At 36.0% G+C, this 24,208-nt stretch overlaps 1 protein-coding gene across 3 annotated transcripts in view; it reads right to left on the minus strand.

Annotated features, from left to right (window-relative positions):
• Positions 1 to 24,208, minus strand: part of slco2b1 (solute carrier organic anion transporter family, member 2B1) — a 35,521-nt gene that overhangs the window by 11,084 nt on the left and 229 nt on the right. Inside the window, exons 1-11 of one of the 3 annotated variants that reach the window (XM_007259587.4) lie at positions 23,983 to 24,082; positions 20,487 to 20,588; positions 17,759 to 17,896; positions 15,940 to 16,102; positions 15,612 to 15,830; positions 15,424 to 15,522; positions 11,868 to 11,992; positions 9,645 to 9,756; positions 6,769 to 6,933; positions 5,602 to 5,791; positions 2,253 to 2,400 (exon numbers count right to left, since the gene is read on the minus strand). In XM_007259587.4, the coding sequence (XP_007259649.2) occupies positions 2,253 to 2,400; positions 5,602 to 5,791; positions 6,769 to 6,933; positions 9,645 to 9,756; positions 11,868 to 11,992; positions 15,424 to 15,522; positions 15,612 to 15,830; positions 15,940 to 16,102; positions 17,759 to 17,896; positions 20,487 to 20,564 (1,437 nt within the window). In that variant the 5' untranslated portion in view covers positions 20,565 to 20,588; positions 23,983 to 24,082. Of the gene's footprint in view, positions 1 to 2,252; positions 2,401 to 5,601; positions 5,792 to 6,768; positions 6,934 to 9,644; positions 9,757 to 11,867; positions 11,993 to 15,423; positions 15,523 to 15,611; positions 15,831 to 15,939; positions 16,103 to 17,758; positions 17,897 to 20,486; positions 20,589 to 20,805; positions 20,945 to 23,982; positions 24,083 to 24,208 lie in introns of those variants that run through there. The other 2 variants (XM_049466407.1, XM_007259588.4) reach the window with 2 other exon arrangements.

Below are 24,208 nucleotides of genomic sequence, written 5' to 3' on the forward strand. Positions count from 1 at the left end.
AAAAAAAAGGTAGGGCCACTGGTTGCAGGACCTCATTAATGTAACGTGGAGCTGTCAAAGCATCTGTAATAAAGAGCATAGGTCAGGGGTCAGCAAAAGGTGGCCCGCGGGCCAGATGAACTAATGAACTAATGGAAAAAAACCTAAAACAAAATTTTGTGTACATTCCTCCCTGTCTTACTGTCACGCTTGGCATGACTTTAGTTTCCACCTGTTCTTGGGCTTCCTATCTCCTTATAAGGACGTTTTTTCCTAGCTATGTCCCAATTTACTAGCCGGGGCAACGATAGTGTATTGGACCGTGACCCTTTTTTCTTGGGTTTACCTGCTTTGAGATCAGCTGTCCTGCAATTGGGTTCAACAACCCTCTGGGCTGGAGAGCTACTAGTCTGTAGCACTTCATCCCATTACACTTCATTTTTCAAAACAGATTTTTTTTTGTGGCCCGCCACGTAATGGCTTGGAAAATATCTGGCCCGCGGCCAAACTTAATTGCCGACCCCTGGCATAGGTGTTCTGGCAGCTTACAAAATTGCACCCCACACCACTACTCCAGGATATGTGATGTGTGGCAACAAACCATTAATACTGGTGCTGAGCACAGTGTCTCCACACACAGATTTGTGTGGAGAACAAGTTTAATTCCCGTCAGTTGATTCCTTCGGAGGGCAACTATTTTTTTAATGATCAGTGTATCATTCCTTAAACAACAGCCTACAAAGGAAACACTTTATGGAAACAGAACAGTAATAAAAATTATTCTGGTACAACTTCCCACACCAAAGAAGAAGTGTTGAAATAGGAGGACTTACTGCACAAACAGCCAGCAAAAAATCCCCACAGTAAACAAGATACCATTACTGGCAACAGATACAAATAAAGTATGCTCTACAGGAATCCCCCAAAACATATTTGGATTTAAATAAATATATATATATATATATATATATATATATATATATACACAGTGGTGTGAAAAAGTGTTTGCCCCTTCCTGATTTCCCAGTACATCTGGCGTAAAAGAAACACTGCATTCCAGAAAAAGAACATTATACCAACAGAAAGATATGGTGGTGGTAGTGTGATGGTCTGGGGCTGTTTTACTGCATCAGGGCCTGGAAGACTTGCTGTGATAAATGGAACTATGAATTCTGCTGTCTACCAAAAGATCCTGAAGGAGAATGTCCGACCATCTGTTCGTGACCTCAAGCTGAAGTGAACTTGGGGTTTGCAGCAGGACAATGATCCAAAACACACCAGCAAGTCCACCTCTGAATTGCTGAAGAAAAACAAAATGACTTTGGAGTGGCCTAGTCAAAGTCCTGACCTGAATATGATTGAGATGCTGTGGCATGACCTTAAAAAGGCCGTTCATGCTCGAAAACCCTCCTATGTGGCTGAATTACAACAATTCTGCAAAGAAGAGTGGAGCCAAAATTCCTCCACAACGCTGTCAAAGACTCACTGCAAGTTTTCGCAAACGCTTGGATGCAGCTGTTGCTGCTAAGGGTGGCCCGACCAGCTATTAGGTTTAGGGGGCAATCACTTTTTCACACAGGGCCATGTAGGTTTGGATTTTTTTTTCTCCCTTAATAATAAAAAACATCATTTAAAAATAGCATTTTGTGTTGACCTGTGTTGTCTTTGACTAATATTTAAACTGGGTTGATGTTGATGATATATATATATATATATATATATATTGGGGCTACAGCCCAATGCCCCAGACCTCCTTGGGCCGATGATTGCAAGTTGAAAATAGACAGCACAGCAAAATTGTGGTTTCAATGACCCTACCATTTTGTATGGGTTCCTGAGTCAGCAATGCTATTGGTTCTACTCATAGTATTGTACAACTGCAATATTTTTGACAGTTTTTACTTATAAAAGACTACAGAAGGTAATTATTCAGTTAGATTTACAACATATATATCATTTTGTGGTTATTTAATGTTTTGGTTCCTCTCACAAGTCATAGTGAGGTTAGAGGATTCTGAGTAGCATCCACTATTATTATGCTGAGACTTCAGACTATAGAGTTACAGAACCAGCATTTATAGAAATTGTCACAGTGGCTAAGATATCTGCATGGCATTTTTGTCCCTCAACTTAATCCCTCAATTTAATCCATACAGGAATTATGTGTTAAAAGTGTAAATTATGAGTCTTTCTATTTTTTTATTTAGCTTAAAAGCTCACAGGCAATAAATATAATGAGCCAACAGAGTACAAAAAATCTGAAAGTAACTTACCAGGATTTTCAGACCTGTCCCTTTGATTGCAACTTTGCAGCCTGCGTGACATGGAGAGCGGTACTCAATGAGATCAGAGCTACACACTGGATTGTAGGCCTGATTGGAGCAGGAACAGGCTGGACTGCACTGCGGGAGGTTTTCATTGCTGCACAAAAAGAGAAATAAAGAGGATTTGCACAGTTATTACATTATTTTAATTATATTGTATCACATATAGTAAGAAGCTGTAGAAGTTTAAACCCCTTAGCAGAGTGTGTCATAAAGTAGAATCCTGGAGTCTTTGGGCAGGTTGAATGTGATGGTGTTCCTTTATGGCAGGATCACGCTGTTACATGACTTTCAGAGCTGGATCAGGATCATTCTACCAGGATCAATAAACTACACAATTGTTTTCTGGTAATTAGGATTTTTTTTTTTTCATCATTGTGGCTTATGCACATGAAGCAAGTGGTTCTTAAACTTTTTAAGCCATTTCCCACCCATCATCACCCAAACTACAGGGTTCATACAGTTTTTACCAATACATTTCCATGACTTTTTCATGACTTTTTAATGACTTGAATGCAAATTTTCATGACCAAACAATTTTTAAAACATCAGTGCAGACACGGACAGTAAAACCAAAACTTATCAACTTTAATCCAAATTGATTACAGTAAACCTACATTTTATTTGATAAATTATTATTATAAAACGTGTCAGGTCCTGAGAGCTCCATCATGTAGGGCTAAATTACTAACTAACTCTACTAACTAAAATATTTGTTAGCCTAAAATAGCTTTTCTCCATCAATAAACAGACACACAAAGGTTTGTAGGGCAAATTTCCATGACCTTTTCTAAACTTTTTTTTTTTTTTTTTTTTCCCAAAACTTATCCAGGCTTGGAAATTGCTATTTTGAAATTCCATGACTTTTTCAGATTTTTCATGACCGTACAAACCCTAATTCTTAAACCGCCTAATACCCCCTACTGGAGTGATTGTACAGGCCCTACCTGCTTTTGCAATTGACAAATTACATCTTAAAAAGCTTGAGTGTGAGATGAGTACAGAACTTCAGTGTCTACATAGCAGCCCTAAACACATGGGGGTTCTATGATAGAGCCAATAAAATTGATAATAATTATAGTACTATAGTTATAAAACAAAAAAAATAAGTGTGGACTTAAATGTACTGTAGATGTAGGTCTGCTTACAGATAGAAACTTAACAGGTTTCATATGTGATTATTTTTGTGCATGCAGTTAATTTCCTAATAATATAACTAATCTGGTTCACCACCTTGAGATGTTTTGCGTATCAGTTGTACACATACCACAGTTTGAGAACCACTGCATTACACAACTGATAAGCGATACAGGGTCATAAACTACTCTGACTGCCCTCCAAATATATGTTTCATCATATAAACACATGCCAGAACTAATGCACTGGCATGCAAACCAAATGGAAGTTTATTTCAAAATGTTTGTTCAATACGAAGAGAGATACAAGTTTCAACCAGGGCTTTAACTGCTTCAACCAAACCAGCTCATAAAGTATTAGAATTTTATTGTATTTGTAATATAAAGTTTCTCATTACACATATTTTATATTGTATGTGATTGTTGGACGTTTTTCCCTCTCTGGGGGTTTTTACCAGATACATTACAGCTTACAACGATCTGCCAAAACAAGTCTGGCAGGTTTCCTAAGAATTGTACTCCACTGCAGTACTACAGCTGCTTTCTGTTCATTTTATGCTCTTGTGTGCTGGACATAATGAAATCATAAAAAAAGAAGAGCAGACAAATTTCTCTGGGATTAGACAAACTCTGGCAAAGAAGTAAACTTTCGACACACCACAAACAAAAGTCACCGAGATTACTCACATATGCAGATGTTCTGACATGAGATGTAACCCTGACCTAGTTACAGAGTACCTTTTACTTTCACTTACTGATTCTTTTACAACTTAACTAAATCGTGCTCACTGCAAGTCTTTAACACTGTTTAACCCTTCAACCCTTTTCAAATTTCCTAATATGTGCAAATAAGTGCTGTTAAATTGACGCATACAATAAATCTGAAAAGTTTAACAACTGCTTTTTTAAAGCAAATTAATCATTGTACCCAATTTGGCCCCAACTTCCAGCCATTATTCACTTTAGCGGTGTAAACACAGGGCTGCTAAGAAGTCGAATAGGACTTACTTTATAGTTTTCTTTTTATTTATATTAAATTTTGAATTACGCACTGCCCCCCCATCCCCCCCAACTTACAAACAGTTCCTTCTCTGAAGTTTGGAATTCAACTGGTACTTGACCATAGCTCACAAAATATTTGAATATAATACACATTTGAATATAAATAAACAATGAACTTACTTTATTTTACATATATAATTACAATATCCATAATAAAAATATTTCTGTGTTAAGAAGGAAGTGGTATTTGTGTATTAAGTAGCACTTACTATAAATTGGCACTTCATTAGAAATACTCGTAAATATTAAAATTTGTTTTATGATTTCACTGTCTTGGTCATTTTCTGTGATCAAGATAAAATCATGTTTTCATCTGTCTGCACAGCTAACAATGAATATTAAATTGATATTAAAGTGATGTGTTTTGATTCGCATGAGAATGCTGCTTGCAAAAAAAAAATTAATAGTAACAGGCTGGAAAGTTTTTCCTTCTTGAGTGGCAAACAAGTTGTTTTTTGTTTTTATTTAATCAAATATGCACATAAAATGCCCACTGGGCTAGTCAAGACATCAGTGTAGGCAAGGACAGATACACTGTTCTCATCTAGGCACAATATCTATCTCCCTAAATGCACTGTGGTTACTCTGGACAATCACCATTTTTAGTCGGAACTGAAATGGTACACTAATATACAGAATGTCATGTGACATGAGACCAGAATCCTGTATCATGACTTTTGCCATATCTGCTTTTCAGTTCACACTGACATATCTAGCCAGATGCTGGCAGTCGAAATCATTACCTCCACACTGTGCTGTCCACTGGGGGTGGTAATGCCTTCAACAAAGTATTCCAAGTACACAGGTGACACTGGAGGTCGAGGAATGTTAAATGCTCAAATAACTTTGAAAATTCTATGTCCCATTAATTGTGCAATATCAGGCCTCATTCAAATTAGGTGTAGCCTTGCCATGAACACGTTGGCCACCTAACTTTCAAAATAACATCTTACACTCTTACAAAGTGTGGGCACTTCCAACACTTCATTGTCATGGTCAATTTACTGTATGTACTGCTATCCAATTATTTTTTTGCATACCAGTGTAAATTGCACATCTACCCTAACAAACTGGAAACATCAAGACTAAAGGAGACTCACTTAGCAGGGAAGACTCCAGCAATTCTCTGCGTCTGACACCCGAAGAAGAGAAGTGGCATGGCGAAAATAATAGCCACCAGCACAGCGGCGGTGCACATAGCTGCTGAGGCTCTGATAGAGAGATTCAGTCTGCGCAGGATCATGCCTCCAGCCATGATGCCACACATTGCTGATGGAATACTGAAACCACCTGAAAGCACAAACAGTCATGTGATCAAACTGGCCTATGTTGTGTGTAGGCCAAAGGGCACCCTCACAGCCTCATACAAATCAGCCTTTCTTTAACAAAGCAAGCTTTGCTTCCAAAGTGAACATCTGTAAATGATTTTTGGGTTCTGCTTTGCAAGATTATAGTTTCGGCTTGTACTAATATAGTGTGTGCCTTGTGTGTCGAAACCTCGTGTTACTAAACAAAGAACTAGGCTATTGCTAATGACTGCCATGAGGGTAGAAAGAATCTGGGAAAAAACTTTCATTTGTAAAGAAGCCTGGCCCTGCGGCAGGGTCAATTAGACCAGGAGACAAAATAATTTACTGAGGGGACACAACTATCTTTATTCAGTGAAAATCTGGTGACATGTTGATATGATGATTTCAACAAGATTTTCAGGGTATGATAACTGTCTCAGGATGTATCGCAGTGTCACTGTTATTTCTATAGGTAATTCTAAGCCTGTGTTAGTGTGAACCCTAGAAAGTGGGTTAGCTGCGATGCTAACAGCTGAGCATAGCTGAGTTAAAGCTGCAATGCTAACAGACAAAGCATCAGCCTCTGCAGTGTTGAAGCAGTTTAGCTGTAATGCTAGATGTGATGCAAACTGTTTTTCTGAGCTTGATTACTCTCTGATAGTATATGCCTGTGTCAATTAACCCCACATTGATTTTAGTGATATGCCTTAAAACTGGTTCCCACTGCAACTCCACTTTTGTTTCTGACTTTGCAGAAATAAGACATCTAATGCAGCATACTGGTCCATTAAACTCAAAATAAATAGAAGATATAATATATACATATAGTAGTAAACATCTTTATTACTCTGGATAAAGAGGAAAAGCCACAAGAGCTTTACATTTTCTGCTGCAGGTTGTTAATGACGATTAGAGGGATATTCTAAATATTGATATATTAATCAAATTACAACAATGAACTGTTCTTTGTCAACTTACCAATCATAATGTTAGAGAAGGAGGCTGTTTTCGAGAACTGTCTCTCAATAAATTTAGGCATGAAGGTGGCCAATCCAGCAACCATTGCAGCTAGGTTCACCTGAGCCAGCACCACCAAAAGGAAGATGGGGTTTCTCAGAGTTCTCCACATGATGTGCGGAAAATCTGCGAAAAAGGAGCAAAACGTTATTAGATTTTTATTATGCGTTAATTTTTAGAGGAATTTTTGTGGAAGTCATGGCCAACATTTGCACTTGGCTAATGTTTAAATCAATGTTAGGTCACCAAAACTTAGAATTACATTAGTAGTGTCAATAAAAAAAATGTAATCACATTAATCTAAATGGTCTGTGATATATTCTGTTGATCACAGTTGATCAAATGTGAAAATGCTAGTACGTCCTTGTATTTTTGGGACAAAGACAAAACAAATAAATGTGTATTGGGGCATGCATGACAAACACTATAATGTAAATGTTTTAAGGAGAACAAATGGAGAAAATGAAAAATACTGCAGCTCAGCTTATATAAAACAAAATCATATTCCGGCATCCTCAATTTTTAAACAGATAAACAGATGGATTTAGCCTCATTCAAGATAAAATGTGTAAAATACTACTGTGTGTAGGTGTGTTCGCACCTGAGAGCAAAAGAAGAGCAGAGAGGGACAAGAAAGTGAGAGTTCATGTAATTATGACATTTAATCCATATTTTACCATACATAAAATGTAATGGAAAGAGTCAGTTTTTAGTGCTAGGGTTGCTAAATTTTCCAAATAAAAATAAAGCCAGAGGCTGCCCTTATAGCTGGGTTTGTACACTGTATTTTTATGTTAGATTTTTTATTTTTGTTTTTTATTTCCTGCCCGCTCCCTTCTCTGTGCCTTAGTCACGCATATCCTACCAAGCTTCTTCATAGGTCCACAATCAATCACAAGTGCTGAAACCCAATTTGAGCTTCTAAAGTGCTGAGGCTGAGACACATCTATACAATTTTAATTGTAATCACATTTTTGTGATCTGATTTGCAAAAAAATGGCTGTTATGTGGTTCCTGGTTTTCCAGACTATCACAAATCAATCTGGATACAATCTAGATATGCCAAAATAGGATTTGTGCTGGGAGTCTGAAAATAGCTTTTATGATAAATTTTCTTTTGTTAATGATGAAGACCTAAAAAGACTGAGATAAATCTGCCTGCATTACAGCCATTCCAAAGATGATTCCGGGGTAGATGTAATCTTGCTACTGTAACTTTGTGTGAGATGTAAAGATTTGAAGTAGAACATTTAAACCATAATCATAAAATCATGATCATCACATACAGCTCTGGAAAAAAACTAGAGATGACTTAAAAAAAAAAGTTTCTTTGATTTTACCAAATTAAAAACCTCTGGAATATAATCAAGAGCCACCAACTGCTTGACTTTTGCCACCAGGAGTGGCATAAAGTTATCCAATAGCAGTGTGTAAGACTGGTGGAGGAGAACATGCCAAGATGCATAAAAACTGTGATTAAAAAACAGGGTTATTCCACCAAATATTGATTTCTTTTTATTGATTTCTTTTTATTGAAAACTTGTTTTCTTTGCATGATTTAAGGTCTAAAAGTTCTGCATCTTTTATGCATTATATAAATAAATATTATTTATATTAAGAATATAAATAAAAATATAAATAAATATTTTTTGCATAGTTTATAGAATAAAACAACAATGTTCATTTTACTCAAACATATACCTATAAATAGCAAAATCAGAAACTGAAGTGGTCTCTTAATTTTTTTAAAGAGCTGTATATGTGATATAATTCTGACTAATGAAAGGGCTGTAGATTTTGAATGACATTAAATAAAATGGCTGAAATCTTTGGACCACCATTTTTTAGAATGGCCATTTGATGTCCTTTCTATTTAGTACTGTTTTTAGTAGTATTTCACTATGTAGGTCACCCTTTTCTGACCTAGAGAGTGGCATGTTTTTCTCCTATCATCAGTGCTGTACTGTAAGTGACGTTAACAGCCAATTATACTCTAATCTGTGTTGGCGCCTTTGTTTATTTCCTGACAATCAACATATTTGCTGATTAAAATAAACATGCACCTAATGCACATTGTGGTTGTGAGCCAACTATGAGCTGATGTAGGTCAACCCATGTGGTTTCACTCTAGAGAAAATCTGAACACATTTAAATTCTTTCGAAGTACAATTTACCCTGGCAGGAAGAGCTGATAAATGTCAGGTTTAGGCTCATATTACACATATATATTTAATAACATGTACCGTTCAGTACTATTTATCACAATTTTAACCAGTTTCTTAGTCTACTACTTCTCCACTCTTCACAAAGTGTCTGTTTTAGGGTTAAAAAGGTACAAACTGTACAGGACTAGGATAGTAGTAACATTAGCCGACTACACATGATAAAAGACCGGCTACCACTCTCAATGTAAATTTGAATCACATGTAATCTACTCCGACAGATCTTGATGTGGTTTAAATCAATGTAGGTCTGTTAAAATGCTGTGTGTGGGTTGTTGCATGCTCAAAGTCATTGAGCGCAGCTATACTCTCCATTAAAACAATGGTAAAAAGTTTTTTTTTTTAACATATTAAGAATGTACTTTTGAACTAAATGTTACTTTAATCATCATTTATATCTTCTCTACTCTCTCTCTGTCTTCCTTCCTTATTTTTCTCTCACTTTTGTCAGGTGCTAAGAGATAGAATGACTTCACACAGACATCACCACACGTCTCCTGCTTCTGCCTCCATTTCAAATGTAAAGCTTTCATCAAATTCTGAAGCAGAGACTAAAGCAGAAATACATTCAGCAGAAAGACTGAAGGTATCTGAAAGGGAAGTGCTCCTGCTCACTTTTGAGGAACTGGGTGAGTGAAAGTTCATTCATCGGATCTGACTGAGCCGCCTTCTTTTCCTCTTGCATGAGCTTCTCTGATGTGGGCTCCATTTGGGTGTTAGATTTTTCCTGTAAAGAAAAAAATATATAGATTAATTAGAATAAGGAAGTACTGGTAACACTTTCTATGAATGTCATTTCTACTAGACTCTAGAAACACAATCATAACATATTATAATGCATTCATAAGTCGTTATAAACACGGCTATAAACATTTATAAAATGCATTACCCATTATAGCCATGTTTATTATGCATTATATATGTGCTAAATACATATGTGCTTATAATATGTATGTTAAAATAGTATATATCTATCATTAATAATCTAGTTCCATAATGAAAGTCTGTCACTTTACTTGGAGTGCACAAAGACCTGTTATAATACATTATAATTGACTATAACTAATACTATATTCAAGACAAGTACAAATTCATGAGTGGTTAAAAAACATATTTAGAGCATTATACAGGGTGTGTTTATAAATTGGATCTTTTTTAGTCATAATGCTTAATGCATAATTCTGCAAGCTGGGACTTACATATAACGTTATAAACACAGCTATTAATGCATGCAATTCATAATGCATAATAAACTATAAGCTATGATGGGTTATACATTTTTATAAATATGCAAAGCCATATATAATGCATTATAATGTGTTATGAGTATGTTTATAGAGTGGTATAGAGATGACATTCATAGAAAGGGTTATCGAAGTATACTTTAAGTAGAATAATGTTGATATGAGAATAATGTTGCTTTGTGGATTTTAGAGATTTTAAAGAGTTGCCACACAATTAAGTTGTAAAGCAAACTTTTTCACTATTATCATTTTTACTGCTGGATGTTATCTTGGGTTACGTTCATACTGTAGGCAAATCTAATTTGTTGAGATGACTGGTCCACTGTTATTTGCTGGTGATCTGTTTGGATGTCTGGACATATACAGACATATCCACTGGGGTTGCTGTGGTAACAAGGTTGGTTTCATCCTTTTTACCGTTTTGGATGATAGACACAAAAAAAAAATTGAAATCTGTTTTGAGCATTTACACTGAAACAGATGTGTACTTATCCAATGAACTACATGTCAAACCTGGCTTGGGTCCAATTAGCTTGTCTTGGGTTTCTGGATGTCCAGACTATCATAAATCAATCTGGATTAAAATCAGTTGATCTGCATATGCCAAAAATCTGATTTGGACTGGGAGTTTTAACATAGCTTGAGTGTTTATTTAGTATATTTAGTTCCTAAAAAACAGTCACTTTACTTCTTTAAATAGAAGGTCCATCCTGTCTGAGTTGGCAACCTTATTCTTTCTTAAAAAATCACATTTGCCAAAAATGTGCTTCCTTTCTCCCTAAGGCACTTCCCCCCTGTTTCCTTTCCTTACTAAAGCTAAATGCAATATTACTTTGGGAATATTAACAGATACAAGGATCCAACAGCTGCGGAGAACATCCAAAAAGTTCTTTGCAAAACATACTATTGTGCAACACAGTTTTTTTCCCCAAAAGTACACACTCTGCATGCCAGAAAAAAAATGTAACACGTAAGCATGAACAAGGGGGTGCACAACTGTTTTTACATGGGTGCCATAATGCTTACAAAATGTACTAAATGTGCTTTACACAACCGGTGGTGGTGATGAACCTGTTCCCAGGGGAATATGCGTCACTGGCATGCCTGCATGCATATACACTTCCCGCTTTTGCATGGGAGGTTAGCGTGATACTCAATCATCCATCTGTTGAGCAAGAGTTGGCAAGAAAAACGAGTGCTCTACCAAATGACTGGATATCTCAGAGTTTCTCATATTTCTTGCTATGCTTTCTCTTCTCTTGTACAAGAGGGCTAGCAAGGACTTATATAACAAAGCAACGTGTCTTTTTTGCACTTTCCTTTTTATCTGGCACACATACAAACGCCTGTCAGCACTGCCAACAGTCAACAATAACATTAACTGTAAAAACTGACAGATGATTCAGTCTCTAGAATTGTTTAAACAAGCTTAGATTCCAGTTGAGTGCTGTCAAACAGTGAACTTTGAAATCCTTGATTAGACAGTGATACAGCTTTGGGGTTCTGAGAAAGCTTCAGGGCAACTTCTGTGGACAACTGTAAGAACAAAACATAACGAATTTTAAATTGCCATTAAGTGACACCTCAGACTTACCTCTGTTTTCATGCTTCTTGGAAAGAACAGGTAGGGAAGAGATGTAAGGAAGAGCAAGGTGCCAGCTAGCAGAAATCCCAGCCACCAAGCCCCAACCCATCTGGGGTCTTCTCTGCTCATTTCAACTAAACACAGAGAGAAAAACATTGGGAAATTGTCAGAGGAAATACTTCATCATGTTGTTACTGCAAATGTGAGTTATCTTTAAAAAAAATAAACTATGGTCGGATGATAAACATTTTCAAAAATAAAGGCATCTAAATATTTCCTGCATGTGTGTATACAGTGTTTCCTTAAGGACATTCTGTTCCAGATATGGTGGCTGTTCCACATTTACAGCTCACCACCTTTACTCACCCCCACACTGCAGGAAGAGATGATTAACATCAGGTTGAAATTCATTTTTACACTCTACTCAAATAAATTACATGAAGTAAAACATTCAGCATCACGTATCACTCTTTAGCCCTATCCAGACAGGATTAGTTTCTCAGGGGTTCTGGGGTAATTTTCTCTTTTATGGGTGGGTCCTCTGTCATTTTATTCCTGTCCGGAACAACCATGTACGTGTTTTTTCAGACGTCCTCTGAGAAAATTACAGTCTGAATTACCTACTGTTTTTCACTAAACTCTGTGGTAATTTTAGTCAAGTCCGTTTCTTCACCTTGCGTTTAATAAAATAGCTATTTATCCACTGTAATATAGCTATTTATTACACTTTGGGTGCGCGTTTCCACGGAGATCCACATAAACACAACAGCGAGTGGACATGGAGGAGCTACTGAACGTGATGTCATGTGACAGAGAAAGCCTTAAAACTCACTGGTCCTCCTGTTTTTTTTCAATTGCAGTCCGGATGCAGGAGTTCCAGAGTCAGAGTAGACGTGTGAAATATTTTTTATTTTGTATCAGTTTACTACATTTTAACTCCCAGTCTTTGAGCTGAAAGGTATGAGCTGTACAGGACTAGAATAATAAAGTTATCTGTGGTAAATCAGCTTTAGCATTTATTTGTTTACCAAATGGATGAATTACTTTCTCTGTGTAGATTTTACATATAAGTCCCATGTTCTCCACAGTGGCCTACTTTGGTTTTTGGTTTGGCTTTAACTTAATATTGTACTGTCATGCTACGTGGAATGTTGCAAGTGCTCAGAGTCATGATGCGCCTGCATGTGCAACCCAAATCTTTGGACGCATCCCCTGTGTAACAGGATTTACCTCATATTTCTCATTTTTTTGTCTTTTTAAATCTAAGCACATTACAGTGTTTTGTAATTGTTATTAGACATTTACTAAAATTCAGAAGCATTTTTAGCAATTTAGTATTTAGTATTTTATAATACATAAAATAGCTATACACTGAATCAAGCCAAGAGTGGTTCTCTCCTTTTCGGCAGCTTTAATTTTATGAATGCATATGTCACGCACATGTTATTTTAGACATTACGATAGACACAGGTATGATAAAAGCCCACAATTATAGTTCCCATATCATCTTTCAAACTTTCTCCGGGGGCATGAAGTACATACACATTTGGACACACACAGACATGCATGCTCATTCTTGTCTGCTCTTATCTTCCTCAGCAATATAAAAAAAAATAAACATGTTGAATCTTGGTTACCCCCCCGAAACCCATGCTGGTTTTGTGAAGAAATAGCTGCCAAATGTGTTCTCCTTATAAACCGAGGCAGGCTTTCACTCCAACCACACAGAATGTGCTGGTCTGATAAACATAAACAACTTATTCTGGTATGAATGTGTGGAACAGTGTAGGCTGTAAATAATGAATAAAAAAAGTCAAACACAATCACCACTTGTGCTGGACATGGATGGAATGTGGCCTCCGCCTTTAACCCATCTGCGCAGTGACCACTGAGCCACCACTGCTCAGCACTTATAAATATAACAATCCTAGGTTAACCTTATGTTTGTGGGTGATTTCGCTGCTTTAATTTGTACTCCCATTGAACTGAGGTCCAAATCACGGTGTGACCCAGACCCTGACTTTTGGGTACCATTATAGCCCTAGTTTAAACTGATCTGATCTGACTGGGATTCTTGAAGGAATTACAGATACATACTTTCATCATCAATAGACTCCCAGAAATTTAATCATGCTATTTTGTTGGTAGCATTCTTTGCTGTAAGCAAAATTTGCCTTATAGAAGAGTTCAAGAGGGGTCACATTTAATGTATGGTGTATTATCAATGTACTGTGTGCAAAACCAATATTACAGATATAACCATAGCATGTTGTGGGTGGCAATGGACAGAAAAAGACATCCGCCAGTGATATGAAGAATCTGGGAAGCGTACACACACCGGGGAATGGGAGGACTGACAGACATGCATGGAGTGATCCAACAGCTATAATAGACGTTCAGCCATTCATGAGTCATCAAGTTAGTGCCAACACCATTGGCATTAGGCAGTGTAACGTAGGACAACATGCACACAAGCCATTACATTGACTGCTCTTAACCTCACGTCATTGTTGCCAAAGACTTCAATGGTGTCATGCCAGACTGTCTTGGTGTAACTCAGAATCTTGCTTTTGTCCTGGTCAATAATGTCACATGTCACATGTCCAGAAGACCTGGTGTCATTCTGTGTAGTGCAGTTTTGCACAGCCAGATCACCTTTTTCATTACAGGCACTTTGGTAACAACCTACTATATGTTATGTTACTAAAGTCCTACAACCAATGGCCCTTCCTTTTTTGTTTAGATTCTCAACTGCGCTATTCCTACAGGACAATGCTTTTCTGCATAGTGCTACAATTTTAAGAGCTTGCCATGCTGTCATCACTCCTCCCCTACTTCAAAATCTGCAGGAACTGTGTAAAAACTTTCAAACTGCATGGGAAGAATTATCGCAAGACATCATGAGGAAATAAATATTGTCCTTATCAGTCTAAATTTGTTAATGATTTATTGTTCCTGGCACTGTTTATCTTGGACGCTTCCTTCTGAGTGCAGCTATTTTTGATGGTGCGTGTAATATTGTATTATACTGTTATTATTGCTAACATTTGTCAAAATGTGTGTATTTCTTCTTTACTTATTATTTTTCCTATTTTTATCCCGCTTTTCACCCAATTAACGATGCCAAATATCACACACAGTCAGCTGTATTCCCCCTATCAGTAGCAATGCCCAACACCAGGAGGGTAAAGACTAGCATATGCCTCCTCTGACACATTGGAAGTCAGACTCCACCTCTTTTCGAACTGCTGCTGATGTAACATTGCCGAGTAGCATCACAGCACGCTCGGAGGAAAGCGTAGCGACTCAATTCCGATACATCAGCTCACAGAGACACCTTGTGCTGACCAACATTACCTAGAGAGTGATGTGGGAATGAGCGCCATCTACTTCCCTCAGACAGAGCAAGTCCAGTTGTACACTCTCACGGCTCTTGCAAGCTGACGGCAAGCTGCATGACTGGGATTCAAACCAGCAATCTCCTGATCAGCATCTTAGTCCACTGGACCACTTAGAGCCCTCAAAATGTGTGTATTCATGTGAAATAAAGAAAAAATCTTCTTACCTGGATAAACTGTATTGAAGTCAACGTAGAAGCGGAGTAGGAATGACCCCATTAAGTAACCAAGCGCTGGTCCAATCACAGTTAACGCAAACAGTATCCCTGTGAGAAATGGACAGTATTGTTATTTATGAAAGGAAACTTGAAACTATGAAACTTAGACTGATACATGTGTATTTAAGCACTCTTACCAACATAGAAAGGCGAGTTTTTCTTATTCGCGTAATCGTCTATGTAGGAAATCCCAAAGGGTTGTACAGGAACACAGCCGATGCCTAAAAGCAGCTGACCCAGGAGGAGTATGTAGAAAACGTCATTGTGGCCGTTACCCTCCTTTTTAGAGCATGTCTGATTGGATGAAGGACGTTCGCTTTCTGTCAGGCAAAGACCCGTGACATTTTCGTTGGGCCCTGTCAAACAAAGATGTTTAGTTGGAACACTTTATTCATAAAACAGAAATTATGTTATTAGGACCAGATAAAAGTGTAAAACTTTTACTTTAAGTCAGAGATCACTCACTGCTTATGTCATCAGTGTACTCATACTCTCCGCTGATGAAGTGGGGCAGCGCTATCAGAAATGCAGCCATACTTGCTATCAGTGCTCCAATCCCAATGCACCTGGGTCTGTGTACACGGCTCCCAAAGAAGCTCACAAACACTATAAGAACTGTGTTTCCCACCTGCAGGCAAAGAAAACAGCCTTGTGTGTACTGATAATTCATTGCACATGGCTGCACAAGTTTGCTTAAGTCTGGTGTACTACCCTAGCATAGATATAGCTCTTATCTTGATAAATATGTTCTATGCCTAAGCGCCAGAGAGTAAACGTACATTTGTTTGAATTATTCATGGTCTTTTTTAGGTCAGCTAACATGATTATAAGCCGGGACACAACAAATCTGTCACCACTAGTCAGTCCACTTGAAGTCAGGCAGGCCCTTAACAGTCTGTGTTCAAAACACAGTATTTGAATCTGCATTTTGTGATGTATATTTTAATGACCTGTACCGGATACTTTATAAACTTGAAATATTTATTGTGGTAATTCCTATTTTTTTATTCAGACAATGCTTTTGTGTTTTAAACTTGTACTTTTTTACTGATGAATAAACACAAACTAACAACTTACATTTTTTTATTTAAATTCAGATCCACATCTTTTTAAGAATGAAAAAAAAAAAAAAAGTCCATTCTCTTATCGATTCAATTCACTCAGAAATGCCCATTTAGGCCAAAGGGGTGATAGATTCTATCAACAACAAATTGTGCTTTCCATTGTATACCTATTTACTAACTCCCTAACCCCCCTTTTAAATCTCCTTAACTCTCATAACCTTTTGTATCTGTATCTCCTGTTTTTTAACAGGGAAAACAACTCATAGACGGATTTGAAGATTTTCAGATTGTAAAAAAAAGTCAGATCAATAAAAAGTTAAATCCATAAAATGTAATCCATCTACCGGATGTTTCATTTCTGAGTTATTTAAAATAAAAACGTTTCAAAACACAAAAAAACAAATGTATGAATGAATAATAAAGTTTATCCAAAGTCAGGTAAATTTAATTTAAACACTTCAGCCAGGTGTTCAAAGCATTCAACAAGGACCTTAACTAATACTGTATATGTTGACAGAAGCAAAAGCCTCTTACCCGAACATCAGCAGCCTTTTTAAGCTATCTGACCAACATAGCAGAGAATAACTATTGGATGCTAATGGTTCAGATTTATCTGGTCAATGAGCCACATTGTGCTTTTAATCTAATTCATCTTTCTGGGTAAATCACATGAAGAGCTTACAAGCCTGGCTCAAGATGTCTCTTGTCTGCTATGCCTGAATGAATGCAGTTTTAGAGGAGAACTGCAGGACATATGAAGCTATTCATGACAAGTTAAATTATGTAGAAATGCTGACTTCCTTTTTATGGGCTGTTTAAGATTTCTTTTAAGGTTTATGATGTAATCAGACCCACAGTGGTGATGTGTTTTACATTCTTTGCACTAAGAATTTCACTGGAAGACAGGAAAATGGAAAACTGTTAGTCAGTGGGTGTTAAACGCTGAATAATCAGATAACTAAATCAGTTACAGAGAAAGAGCGTGGACACACCTGCAGCTTGAGAAGGCCTATCTTACATTTTTTACACTTTTTACACTTACACTTTTATTGAAATGTAATTAGAAAGAAAACCATTTTACAAAAAACTGTTGTCTTTTTGTGAAATTTACAATATATGAGGGTTTATTATTCTAACTAAGTGTCAATGTATCTCAATAATAAGGTAGCTTTATGATATTTATATATTTTTAAGGGATGCTTTTAGCATTCCTTACTTACCTCATTAAATGAGGCCACCAATCCAGACTTCTGACTAGAGAAGCCATATCTTTTCTCGATGGTGGATATGGAGCCCTTCAGATAGCCAGACACCAACAGCAAAGCAAGCTGCAGCATTCCATGGCACAGTACAAAGAACTGAAAAACAAATCAATGTGATATAATTATTTAAACACATGCTGTCAAAAGATGCAGTGTTTCTAACATTTACTTTGGGAAACTTCTGCAACACATTCCACTGGGAGGCCATTTAGGGCTAATAAATAAGTCAAAGAAAAGAAGTAAAGATATGATTTCAATATTGAGGTGATTTCAACAAATCGTGATTTGGTACAAAATCAGTAACCAAAGAGTGATTGGAATGGATCTGCATATTTCTCCCTATGCAGTGTGTAATATCAATAAACCATTCGAGGAATCAGGAGGTATTTTAGTGCTTAAAGGGCAAGCTTAAGCTGAACACCCATGCTACCCAAACCCTTAGACTGCACTACATCAAGAAACATCACTCAACAACAGCTGATAGAACCACATGGGCAAGGGGTCACTTTGGCAAACCTTTGTGAAGTACCACATTATAAAGTTAGACTCAGACATGCCAATTAAAACTTTACTATGCAAACCAGAAGCCATGTCTGTTAGCCATGTCTAGAAGTGGTGGCAACTTCTTTGGGCTCTGGGGCATCTGTAATGGACCATTCCATAGTGGAAGCAAGGACTGTGGTCAGATTTATAAGCCTTCCTGATCTTGTTTTGTAAGTAATGGGTGCTGTATGCTCTGAACCAAGGACAAAAAGGACAATTCAGATTGTTATCAGCAACAAGTCCATAAACCAGGGTGTGTCACGGTATGGGGTTGTGTCAATATACTTAGCACAGGTAGTTTTCACTTTTGTGATATCAGCATTACAGCAGAAATGTACATTGAAACATACAATACTGCATTTTGGATTCATATTGTCTGCAATGAAATGAAAATAAAAATAAATGTAATATGTTTGTCTTTATTATTTGCCTTTTCCATGCAGTCCCAACTGTTTCTGATTTGGGGTTGTAATAAGCTTAATAACAACGAGTAGAGTATAAAATTCCTTCAAAGTTTGATCATCTCAGTTTGCTCCATTGTTAAATAGGAACAATACGAGGATGTGCAGTGGAAGCCAGGAAAAAGCAACCCCCAGTCCTTATCAGGTAGGTCAGGAAATTTGGTTAGTGTCCAAAACAAAAAGAAAACCTCATTCTTGGTTTTAAAAGAAGTACAAGCTCTTTTATTCAGTTTACATCATTGGGAGAAAATAAACCAGGTCAAAAGTTTAAGGTTCTTGGGACAAATGAGTTTAAAAGCAAACACTGTTGAAATTGTTAAGAAAGCACGGCGTTATATCTTTACTTCTTAAAGAATAGAACCCACCAATGAATGGTAACAAAATTCTACTAAGGGAGATCTGGTGTCCTTACTCAAAAATCACTCTCTGGTCTTGTATTAGCACATAATATGATCTACAGATCCTTAAAAAAAATAATCATAGAGAAATGATGGTGAAGAGGAGCCCCCCATCCCCCAGCCACTTGATCTGGCTTAAAACCAAAACCAGAAAACAAAATATGCATTTTAACAGACCGGATGTGTATGGATATCTGTTTTTCCAAAGACAGTAAATCTTATTACTGCTGACATAAATAACACAGACAACAATCTTACTTTATATTAAGCCTTGTGTACATATTATGTAACTTTTTTACATTTTTCTTTTTCAGACTTTGTATAGACTAGAAAATGTTGTCAAGGCAAGCCATGCAAGTAGCTTAGCTTCTAAGACACCTTATTGAGTAGTATGTACCTTTTAAACAGGCAGTTAACCAAGGAGTCTAAAAACGGTGCACACACAAAGGAAGGTAATCCAGGAGGTTCGACAACATGCATGATTAAAACAGGTAGAGCAACATTAGAAAATCTGGCATAACCAAAACAGATCTGTAAATAGGTCAATCCAAATCCCCAAAATGGTTACTAACACAGTCCTGACTTATTATATTCACACTACCAAAAGTCCACAGATTTTTAAAACAATCTTCAGCCAGATCATGCTGTTCTATTGCCCACAGAAGAGTAGCTCAAATTAGGTGAGACAGAAGGCTCAAGCCAAAAAAAAAAAAAGATAACTGGTGCTAGGCTAAAAGGTAACTTATTCTACAACGACATGAGGCTGCCTTAAAAGCAAAAAATACATTGTCTAATATTAATATAGTGTTGCGAAAAATGTGCTCAGTAAGAACATCCACAATCCTAGGGGTATAGTGCTAGCTATCTGAGCTAAAGTTATATCTAGTGTAAATAATTATTTTATATGGCAGTGTTTCTTTTATATTTTACATTTTTACTTATAAAAAGGAGGTCAAACAAGGAGTTTAAGTTTGCGCCACATCTAACATAAAAAGATACATATAAAGTTGAAGGGGGCTTACTATCAGTTTAAATGGTGCTGTCTGTTTTCCCTGTTTCCTTTTTCCATATTAGCACACAATCTGTACTGGTGTGTCACACATAATTTATTTTAGACCAAACATAATCAATTAGAACAAAAAGAGATGTGTTAAAAAAAGGAAATATAACTGATTACAGTATCACGAGTTTAAACTTTATATTGTATATTAAAAATAATAGATGGAATTAAGTAATATTTACTAGAGTATGTAAAAGTAAAACAGTGGTGCCTGAAAATCTTACCTTGATATTATTGAAGAGGGCTCTGATCCTGCATGGTTTTACCCTCTGTGGTTGTTCCTGTGGCTCTGTAGCAGTCATCTTTACTCCTTACCAAGTCACAGTCTGATAAAATACAAACAATATGAACAATATTAATGTCAGGTATTATGCTTAAATCTGTAAATAGCTATATAAACAGATGAGCTTTATGCCTAAACTGTATGCCTTTATGTGTAAATATTTTTTTTCAGTATTGTAAGTGATATTAGTGTGTTACTTTTGTTTTAGACATTAAATTATAAAGTAGAAGATTCATTTCTATTAAAAACAGAGCTCTGACCTCTCAGCCCCTAGCCAGCTCGTTAGGGCTGCAGCTTTACAGCATCACTAAGAGGTGGTGGGGACGGGGAGGTGGTGTGGCGTGGGGGGACTGTAACTCAGTTAGCCCGGCTTTCCAGTCTGGCTCGGTTCCGCGAAATATGCTTAAGCCCAGCCCAGTTACTATAGCAACACAAGCATCTATACAAACCTGCGCTGAGGATGAGTCGCGTGGTGTCACGGGCTCGCCGGAGGGAAACAATATTCAGGAACGAAGGTTCCCCCCAGTATTCAATATATATATAATCTATATTTGTTCCAAAATACTGTGTAGAATAGTAATGTTGTAAATTAGGGAGACAGTTTTAAATGATCATAATTGTAAACAGCGATAAAAAACGGCAAATTTACGGAAAATATTTACATTTATATTAAAATTATATAATGAAAGACTGTATATATATATATATTTTTTTTGTTTTTATTTTGCAAGGTTTAAACTAAGGTTTAGTTGAATTCTTATTAACCATTTAAACTTAATGTATCAAACAGATTATTAATGTATATTTATGCAGAGTAGAAATATCTGGAATTAGGGAGAAAGTTTTACAATTATCTTTAAATTATTTTTTAAAAAGCCAAACATAACTGTATGTACATTTAAAAAAAAAAAAAAAAAAATATATATATATATATATATATATATGTATATATATATATATATATATATATAGTTAAAATGTCTATATATTAAATAGGTTTATGCAGCGTTTATATTAGTGGTTGAATGATTATTAACCCTTTAAAGGCTATTGTTTTAAATAGACTAGTAATAGAGATATTTGGAATTAGGGATAACGTTTTTAATTATTATTTACTACTAGGGGTGGGCAATATTATATCGTATACAATATATCGAGACACAGAAATATCGTGATAGTAAAAATCCATATCGTGATAATAAGGCTGTTCTGTCTTAAAAGTAGTCTATTATTTAGTGTGAAGCTTTGGGTGTATTTATTGTATAATTGTTTTAGTTTGCAGTTTATATGCATGCACTAAATATTCTGCAATATTTTTTGCTGCATTATATTATTTTATGCTATATTATTTATTTTGCCACATTATGATTATACTGTTATACTCTTATACTATATTCCTGAAATTAACAAATTATTTTTCTGTTTTCCTATATCGCCAAGTATATCGATATCGCAAAAATACCCTGAAATATCGCAATATTATTTTAGAGCCATATCGCCCACCCCTATTTACTACATCTTATTCAATTTGTAAATCTCAAATATAACCGAATATAAGTTTAACATAATAAAACGACAATATTATATATATATATATATATATATATATATATATATATATATATATATATATATATATATATATTTTAAGGGTTCAAAAGATTAGTTGAATTGTCATTAACCCTTTAAAGGCAAATGTTTCAAATTAATTGATCATTACATAATATTAATGCTTAATAATCATGGCTGTGCATTGTAAAGCAAGAATATAAATTGGATAACAATACAGACATACTGATCCACACCTTAGCAACCAAACTCTTTCCGGGGCAAACACATTGCAATGACTTATAAACCAACAGTCATAGCACAGCAACACAGAAGAGCATCCAAAAACACTGTAGGAACACTTTAGCCACCAACCTGTTACCTTAGGAACCGCTCAGTAACACCTTAGCAACCATCAAGAAACACCTCAGCAACCACCTAACATAACAGTCACCCTCGATACTATAGCAACTACCTAGCAACACCATAGCAAACAGCTAGTAACCATTAAGCAACACCATAGCAACCACCTGGGATCATTAACAACCAGTAGAAACCACTTTAGCTTTGCTACTATTTCATATACTCTTCAGAAAATGCACATTTCTACTTCTTAAATAACATAAATAATAGCAAAAATACATACGTAGTAACAATAATATATAATAAACTATATAACCAATCCCTACATACAAATGATTGGCAGAGATGCTATTTGTTCATATCTGTAATAAAAAGCTGGACAAAATATCAGTTTATATTTTAAGTACACTGCATCCAAATGTGATTACTGTATACACATTTGCTCAAACAAACCGGACTTAATTGAACTATAACATACAGGTGTGAAAAACAGATTTTTTTTTCTGCAAAATATGATGCTGCACTGTCCTTGGGCTGAATGTAAATATGAACACATAAGTATTTTTGTTAATAAGCAAGAAAAAAATAAGCAAGTTTAGAAGTAAATAAGTGAATTAGTCAGTCACTCAAAAATAAGTCGGTTTATCTGTATCTATCACTACAGAACACGTGATCCCCAACTGTGGCTCTCGTTCCTAAAACCTGCTCGGTCTGCATTCTCAGGAGGGATGTTATGTTTCCTCCTGAAATTATGTGTTCTGTGATTCAATGCATAGTATCTTAGTGATCTCCTGCAAGCATATTGAGCTCTGCACATGACTTAATCATAAGAAGAGTGCAATTACTGTTACTTTGGTTTAGGATTTAAAACGTAATTACACAATTTCACAATTGCTAAGGATATTGGATTGCAGTCAATACATTCGGTAATGACAGGTTTATGCTTACTTGTTAAACTTTTCTTTTATGATCCACAGATAGAAACACATGGAAAAAAAATTAATACACTGTATGCCCAACTGGGGTAATACAAAATCTAGGAATTATTAAAATATACACATTCAAAATATATTCTCAGCTTGTTTTATTAAGCTACACATAAACCATAATCAGCATCAAATATCATATGATAAAAACAAACAAACATAAAGACATGGTGAAGACAACACCAATAACACTTGACCCTTAAACTGTTAAACTGCTTAAGTCATGGGATAAGACTGATAAGGCACATTTTTTAAATCCATAAATCCACACAGGGAAATTATTTTGCGAATAAAGCTTTCCTACTACAAATACAAATATTGCAAAATGTCTCATACATCTCTCATGTAAAATCCTGTGCAAATACAAAATACAAAGGCACAGTGGTTCAGTGAGTAGTTTCCTTTGAAAGCACACTTGCCTGTCTACACTAATGTGTGGAATGAATGAGTAAATGCAGAATTCAACAATGCAACTCAATGCAGACTAACCACAAAACAAAATGAGATCAAGCACATGCGCGTGAATAAGAGTGCACTTACTGTGGAGTTGCTGAGATGTAGAATATCCAGCTTTCACTTTTGAGGAAGTTTTCCAAGACTTAAACAGACAGGGTTGCCAAGTCCAGCCCAAAATATGCAGCCTAAAGTCAGTCTAAAACCCGCCCTTTTTAGACTGACTTTATATATTGATATTAATAATATTGTAACTAATGTGTTTTATTAGTTATTTTAGAACAGTTTTATATCCCAGTCAAGAAGATTTAAT

Source organism: Astyanax mexicanus, chromosome 17 (assembly GCF_023375975.1).
Source record: "Astyanax mexicanus isolate ESR-SI-001 chromosome 17, AstMex3_surface, whole genome shotgun sequence".
NCBI classification, from domain to species: domain Eukaryota; kingdom Metazoa; phylum Chordata; class Actinopteri; order Characiformes; family Acestrorhamphidae; genus Astyanax; species Astyanax mexicanus.